Source organism: Nematolebias whitei, chromosome 12 (assembly GCF_014905685.2).
Source record: "Nematolebias whitei isolate Nwh7 chromosome 12, NemWhi1, whole genome shotgun sequence".
NCBI classification, from domain to species: domain Eukaryota; kingdom Metazoa; phylum Chordata; class Actinopteri; order Cyprinodontiformes; family Rivulidae; genus Nematolebias; species Nematolebias whitei.
The window spans coordinates 47,853,454-47,861,364 of NC_056509.1; the positions used below are offsets into that span (position 1 = coordinate 47,853,454).

The 7,911-nt window shown below is 40.1% G+C and overlaps 1 protein-coding gene across 1 annotated transcript in view; it reads right to left on the bottom strand.

Annotated features, from left to right (window-relative positions):
- Positions 1-7,911, bottom strand: part of adgrg6 (adhesion G protein-coupled receptor G6) — a 68,522-nt gene that overhangs the window by 3,728 nt on the left and 56,883 nt on the right. Inside the window, exons 24-31 of the mRNA XM_037685226.1 lie at positions 6,487-6,593; positions 5,148-5,275; positions 4,798-5,069; positions 3,291-3,381; positions 2,962-3,112; positions 1,905-2,037; positions 525-626; positions 68-235 (exon numbers count right to left, since the gene is read on the bottom strand). Coding sequence (XP_037541154.1) covers positions 68-235; positions 525-626; positions 1,905-2,037; positions 2,962-3,112; positions 3,291-3,381; positions 4,798-5,069; positions 5,148-5,275; positions 6,487-6,593 — 1,152 coding nt within the window. The remainder of the gene's footprint in view (positions 1-67; positions 236-524; positions 627-1,904; positions 2,038-2,961; positions 3,113-3,290; positions 3,382-4,797; positions 5,070-5,147; positions 5,276-6,486; positions 6,594-7,911) is intronic.

Here is a 7,911-nt window from a genome sequence, read left to right on the forward strand (position 1 = left end):
TGTGTACAGGTGTGGGTGTGTTCAGGTGTGTTCAGGTGTGTGTGTGTACAGGTGTGTGAGTGTTCACCTGTGTTCCGGAGGCGTTTGGAGAAAGGTGTTAGCGTAGCTTTAGCCTTGGCGGTCCAGTTGCTGCTGGAGCTGAAGGAGCTGGAGGACAGGGACTTGCTGGAGGACAGGGACTTGTTCAGGTGTTCTGAGCTCACCTTCTTGGTGTTGGTGGCCGTTTTGCTCCAGTCTGGATCAGAAACATGACAGTTTACCTGCAGCTCTCACCTGGACCTCTGATGGTTCTGGTTCTGAGCTGCAGAGAGACCGGGTCGCTGTGAGCCCGTCTGGAACTTTGAACAGTTTTAATCGTAAAAAAGAAAATGTTCGGAGCGATCCGACAGTTCAACCATGTTGGTTTGAACAGAACCGAGGCAGTTTGGAGAAGAACATCCTGAGAGGTTCTGCAGCTGACGGGCTCTACAGTTAACGTGTCTCTCTACAGGTCCGGGGGGACACATCTATGGACGGACCGGTACCTGAGTTATCCGAGAGCCTGTAGGGGCCGCAGCAGAGGCTCCGCCTCCACTGCTTCTGGACGTTTTCCTTCAGCGCGCAGTGGAAGACAAATATGAAGAGACCTGAGGACACGAAGACAAGAACTCACTCCTGATGTTCTCAAAGAACAAACGTTTCAAGAAAGTTCTTCAACTCAAATCTACCATGGAGCCAGGCTCTTATTTTGAAAAACATTTCAGGTTTATTTATTCCAACTGCTTTAATTTAAAGTTCTCACGAGGACCAAAAATTCAAAATCTACAAGATTTACTCAGAATCTGCTGCGTCACTGTTACCATGGTGATCCACGGCGTTTGGACGTTTGGATTTATTTAGTTTTAGTCTGTTCTAAATATGTAGGAGGAGAAAAAAACAGAAACCAGGACAGAATCTGAAGAAAACCTTCAGTGTTTCTATATTTGGTAGAGCCCGACTGATATATCCGTCGGGTCGATATACGTAGATGTTTGGGGGCATATCGTATCGGTGATAACTGTCCCATTGTCGGCTGATATTAACACTTCTAATTTTCATTTCTAACATGCTGGAACCAGCCGTAATTGTACAATGTATCCAGCAGAGGGCACATGAAGATGACTTTCAGTCATTGCTGTTCACTTAAGTTTCACTTTCAGCGCAGTCGAAGCAGCGAGCAGCTGTTTAGCATATTCTGCTGAACGGAGCTCGGTGAGTTTATTTTAAATGATGTGTAAAATAAAACTACAATAATAAATTATCTTCAATCCTCCAACCTGCTTGTCATTAGCCTCTCAAGGTAACAAGCTAACGTTTAGATCACCTAGCATAGGCTGTTGCTTGTAAAACTTTATCCAGAACAATAAATCTAACGTAGCTGTAAATATGTATCCGTGTTAGTAAAGACTGACTGTTGAAACAACGAACAGGAAGAATGTTTCTTTGTTTATATTTTTAACACACTTAATAACTTTATGGTGAATAGTGGAGGATAGAAAATGTGAACGCACGTTAGGAAGACTGTTTCAAGAGTTCAATTGTTAAACAGGTTTAAGATGTTTACTTTGATTCTTGGAGGTGAACAAAGATAAAAAGTTTTCATCTATTATATCAGTTATCAGCATTAGCCCCGCCCCTCCCGATATCGGCATCGATGATAGCCAAAAGTTCCATATGGGTCGGGCTCTAATATCTGGTGCCTGTAACTGTAGAAGTCTTCAGGTGAGAGAGCGCAGAGAGAAAAGAGGAACCAAACAGCTGATCTGCAGCAGGAAGACACGACAAGGAACTACGTGTGACGTTCTCCAAAGATGTTCCTGCAGGAACAACGCGTGACGCTCCTGCAGGTCAGCGACCTGAGAAGAACGACGTCGTTTCTGCCTCACCTTGCAGGGAGTTGAAGATGGTGAACAGGTAGGTGAACGTGAGGTACACGGGCCCCCAGGCGAACAGAGCGAAGCCCCACGTCATGCCGAGCAGGAAGGTGAGGCTGACCACGCTCCGCAGGTTCCTGAGCACCTGGATCACAGCAGAGACGTCTCGTAAAGTTTAAAACAAACATGACTCTCAGCTACTACCAAGCAAAGGTTAGGATGACGAGAGTCAAATGAGGGGACCAGAACCCCCGACTTTAGATCGGTTTTTCATCTGGACATGTCTGTGCCGGGCTCTCACCGGCTGCGACTGCTGGCAACAAACCACAAACAGCATTCCTGACCGGGTCTCTAAATGTTCTGGAGGGTTTTCGAGTCCCTCAGGTGAGTGTCAGGGCCACCTTCTGTGTCTCAGACATGTGGAACCATTTAATCTGGACCAGTTGGTTCCAACCGTTCAGCTTCTGACCCACAGATAAAAACATGAAAACTGAGGAGCCACAGAACCGCAGCTGAACTTCACAGACGTTGCTAAAAAGCTTAAAACACAAGTGGCAACTAAAATACACTTCTGTATTTGTTTCTCTTTAATAATAATCAGGTTCAACTACGCTGGTAAATAGCAGCTTTTGTGAAATGATGTTAAATTTTACACCCTCAGGACCTTCAGCTTGGTGTTTTATAACCAAGTGAGGTCCTGACCCAGACCTCGAGAACCTCCTGGCTGCAGCTGTGTGTTAGTCTGAGGAACCAGACAGTCCATGTTCTTCAGGATTTACTGTGGCGGCCATGATGGAATAACAACAAAGAAGAAGCTCCTAAAAAACAAAAACCTACTGCCATATAATCTGCTGAGTCACTGGTTGCTATGGTGATTCCCACATTTTCAGGGGAGATGGGGCGGGGCAGCACGCAGCTGTCTGGTGCAGGACACAAGCTGTTTGTGATCATTCTTTTGTGCATGTTCTCAGTTGAAGCGTCTCCAGCTGGTCGCCAGCAGCCGCAGCTCAGAGACAAACTAAAGTCAACGTGAGACTAAAATGTTTTGGAGTTTGGGGCGAACCCGGACCTCCTCCCGCAGCGTGCGGTTGCTGCGTTTGCCGTTGCGGCCGCAGATCTGCATCATAACCACGATGAACATGGCCACGTTGAGCAGGAACACCAGGCAGAAGTAACCGACGCAGGTGGAGTAGAAGACGCTCCGGTCCTTGATCCAACACCTGAGAAAAACACACGGGTCACTCACGGGAAGCCGAAGGAGTTCCACTTCCTGTTTTCAGCAGGGCTGAGGACTGAAAACGCCCTTCAAATTAAACTAAACCAAATTAAAATAAAGTCCAGAAATCGAGACTTATCGTCTACGTCACTGAGGTTCTACTGGTTCTGGGTCTGACTCACATCCTGGTGGACTCGTCTTCGCTGCTCTCCAGAACGCCGTAAAAGTTTTTGTTCACAGCGACGATGATCCCGACCAGAACCGCAGGAAGACCTGCGACAAAAACCGAGAATCAGGCGAGAATCAGGCCAGATCTGCCGACGTACGAACGCTGAGTCAGCAGTTTCCTGTTGGAAGTTGTCTTTTTTACAAATTAAATATTTCTGCAGACTTTGGGCTATTTAGCTGCTCATTAATCAAAAGCTTCGGCTTATTTAGGAGTTGGGTGCTGTGACTTCTGGTTTTAGTCACTTTGATACTTTTAGCTCCCCTTTGGCTGCTTTAACTTTTAGCTAGCCTTTAGCTGCTTTAAAGGTTCAAGGTTCTTTATTGTCATTTCCATCACATGTGGTACATGAGGTGGAATGAAATTATGTACACAGTAGTCCCTCGCTACTTCGCAGTTCGTTTATCGCGGACTCGCTCTATCGCGGTTTTTCAAAATAAGAGTGGACATGACACACAATGAGCTGATCGATGGTTGAGCCGCACGATCGGCATGGATTTTATTTTAAATTAATTATTTTTAATTATTTAGCACCTCCTGCACCTTTGTGCAGCCCACTCTGCAGGATAAATTCCATGCTGCAGCTGATCAGCTGATCTCAGTGCAGTGGAGAAGTGGGCGTGGCCGAGAGCTGAAATCATGACATTCTGGCTCTTTTAGAGTTTAGAAACATTGTTTAGAATTTGCAAATGTGTGGGAAGGGTTTAAAACACCTTTATTTATATATATATATATATATATATATATATTTTTTTTTTTTATTATTTATTTATTTTTTTTAATTTTATTTATTTATTTATTTATTCACTTATCGCGGGTCTTCAGGGTACAGATCCCCCGTGATAAATGAGGGACTACTGTACTCATGGTCTTAGTTACATCAAAAACAGCAAAAATATAAAGTAGAAAAAGAAACAGGATCTAAGATACACGTGCTAAACGAAAGGTAAAGGATACGTTAAAAGAGTGAAAATATACGCTAAACACTATAGATGTAAAATAATACGGTAAATTAAACAGCAGCCCAAACATTTTACCTTATAGCCAGTTACAGAATTTACTTTTAGCTCGTCTTTTGCTGCTTTATCTTTTAGCTAAAGTTTTACTACTTAAACCTTTAGTTAGCCTTTAGCTACTTTAACTCTTAAGTCTCTCTTAACTCTTAGCTACTTTTGCTGCTTTAACTTTTAGCTGCTATTAGCAAACTTATACCTGACTTTAGCTAGCATTTTGCAACATTAACCTTTTACCTCGTTTTTTACTACTTTCAGTTTTTAGCTAGCGTTCTCCTGTTTTTAGTTTAACAGCTGAATTTCAGCTGTCGTTCAGCTCTCAAGAGTGAAACTTTTTAAACTTTTGTATGAAAACTTGGGGCGCTGAGTTCGAGTCAGCGTTTGAATCAAAACCCAAAGAATAAAACAAGAAGCTGAACCAGGGTCCAACTCTCCAGCTGTTCGGCTCACCCCAGCCCACGGCGCAGAACTTGAGGATGTATCTGCGTATGTAGGTGTTGAAGACTTTCACCAGAGCGATGTACATGTGCACGGACTCCAGGCCCATCCAGGTGAAGGAGGTGAGCAGGAAGTAGTGCAGGAGGACGGCCGCCGACACGCACAGCCCCTCGCTCCGGTTCAGGTTGGCCAACCAGCCGTCCAGCAGGAACACCATGTTGAGGAAGAGCAGCGACGCGCTCAGGTTCATCAGGATCTTCGACGGGTAGTCGCGCCGCAGGTTCCTGCCGGAGGGACGAGTCCAGGTTAGGTTCGGCTGTTTGAAGGATGTCAAAGTGACCGGAGCGCGGTCACAGACTCACTCGAAGGCGATGTAGGTGAGCAGCGTGGCGGCGCAGCAGATGGCCGACACGCCGCAGCCGATGTAGGAGAGGAAGGTCAGGACCTGGTTGTTCTTCGGATCGATCCGAGACGACGTCTGAGAAACGTCCTGCAGCCAGACGTAACTCTTTATAAAACTTATTAACGTTCATCTTGTCAGCTTTCACATGAAAAACAAAGAGAACATCAGGGAAATGGAGCAAGCGTAAGAAGATGTGCCTCTGAAGTGAGGCTCAACAACTCTGAAGAATTTCAGGTTTCAGTAAAATGTTTCCTTTTCCTGATTCTTTTTGTAGCTGGATAAACAAGTCCTCCTCCAATCACTGAAGATCTCCAGCCCCATCTCCCAAATCTTGTGAACTACATTACCCAGAGGTCACTGGGTGAAAACAGGAAGCTGAGACTCTACACTGCTTCTGAGTGAGTCAGGGATCAGCTGAAGCACGACTCCCGAGAAACCACGATTGGCCAAAAGTTCAACACAAGGAGCCGATGAGGTTCGGCTAGGTGTGAGGGAATGTTCTGATCAGTTCTGTCGTACAAAAAATATTTAAACATTTGTCGACGGATCAATGGCACAAAGAGGAAGATCGTTACTTTCATGAAACAATCTGTTTTATGAAATGTACGTTTGGATCAAAAAACGATGATGTCTAAGTGAAGCTTGTGTGTGAAGCTCCGCCTTCTTTTGGGGGAAACCAAAAAGTTCAAGAAAAGCTTTAAACAAAACTACAGCGTTCCTCTGAAGCTTTAAGATGTTTAAATATGATGAACTGATGTAACTGCTGATCAACACACAGTTTCATAAATCAATAAAAAAATACAAACAATAGTCATCAAACTGGACCAACGGTGCCACCCAGTAACGTGATGTGTCCTAAACTGGATCCTCTTCATGTTCTCGTTCAGTCTTATTTTGGAAGTGTGTAAACAGTAAACTGATTAAATCATTATCATGGAGGACGACCCAACATCCTTTAAGGCACGAGAATCTGTAGTGATGAGCGATAAGAGTTTAAAAACAGCTAAAACAAGTAAAATCCAATAAATAACTTTAGACTTCTGCACGTTTTACTTCTATGATGACTTATTTGTCTATACTCGAGAATGGAGCAGGAGGTTTACCACGGGCAGAAATCAGAGCAGCGGCACACATGGAGCACTGGCCTGAGCTAAAAGATGATGCTGACAGAAAACCTGAGGCGCTTCAAACGTTTCCTCTCACAAGTTCTGGATAAAACAACGGTGTAAACCGACGCTGAGCCTCCAGCAGCTCCAGACGTCTCACCAGGAGAAAGAGGTGTCTGGAGCAGGTCTCACCATGAGGACGCCAAAGTGCGTGAGGTGGTCACAGAGACAGACCGTCTTGTTGCTGCTGGACTCTTTGGACACGCTGCAGCCGTGCTCGTTCCAGCCTCCGTCGCCCTCTGGTGGTCAGACACACACACGGCACCCGGATGAATGAACGAGTGAATTTACTTCAGCTGCATTCACTTTAAAATAAACAAATAAACAATAAAAACAAAACAGAAAGCTGAAGATGTTAACGCCGGTCAATGTCAAATTCAAAGATGTTCCATAAATCTGAAGAACAAAACAACAGACTGAATATTTCACACATAACTCTCTTCACATTACAGCCAATAATTATTGTTATAAGTATTATTATTATTGTGACTGCTGGATTCCTTTGATGTCATGAGACGTAAACGTCTTTATTAATATTAGTTCAGAGTTTCACATGTAAAAATCCATCAGAAATGAGATCTGATCCAAGAACGACTGAGTCAAACAAGATGTAGCAACATGAAAAATTAATTATATTATTTAAACAAATAAATTATATTATTTAACCAAATAAATTATATTATTTAAATAAATAAATAATATTATTTAACCAAATAAATTACATTATTTAAATAAATAAATTATATTATTTAAATAAATAAATTATATTATTTAAATAAATTATATTATTTAAATAAATAAATTATATTATTTAACCAAATAAATTATATTATTTAAATAAATTATATTATTAAAATAAATTATAGTATTAAAATAAATAAATAATATTATTTAAACAAATAAATTATATTATTAAAATAAATAAATTATTTTATAAAAAAATATTATTTAAACAAATAAATTACATTATTTAAATAAATAAATAATATTATTTAACCAAATAAATTATATTATTTAAATAAATTATATTATTAAAATAAATAAATTATTTTATTTAAATAAATAAATTATATTATTTAACCAAATAAATTATATTATTTAAATAAATTATATTATTAAAATAAATTATAGTATTAAAATAAATAAATAATATTATTTAAACAAATAAATTATATTATTAAAATAAATAAATTATTTTATAAAAAAAAATATTATTTAAACAAATAAATTACATTATTTAAATAAATAAATAATATTATTTAACAAAATAAATTATATTATTTAAATAAATTATATTATTAAAATAAATTATATTATTAAAATAAATAAATTATTTTATTTAAATAAATAAATTATATTACTTAAATAAATAAATAAACTTTTGTTCTTTAAATATTCTATTTAAAAATCTGGAGAAAATAAAAAAATTATTAGTGAGTTTATGATGAGAGGATGAATGTGTTAATCTGAGAGCTCTGCTGTTTGATGACCTCCACACATCATCCATTAGTTCATCCATTAATTCATCCATTCATCCATTAATTCATCCATTAATTC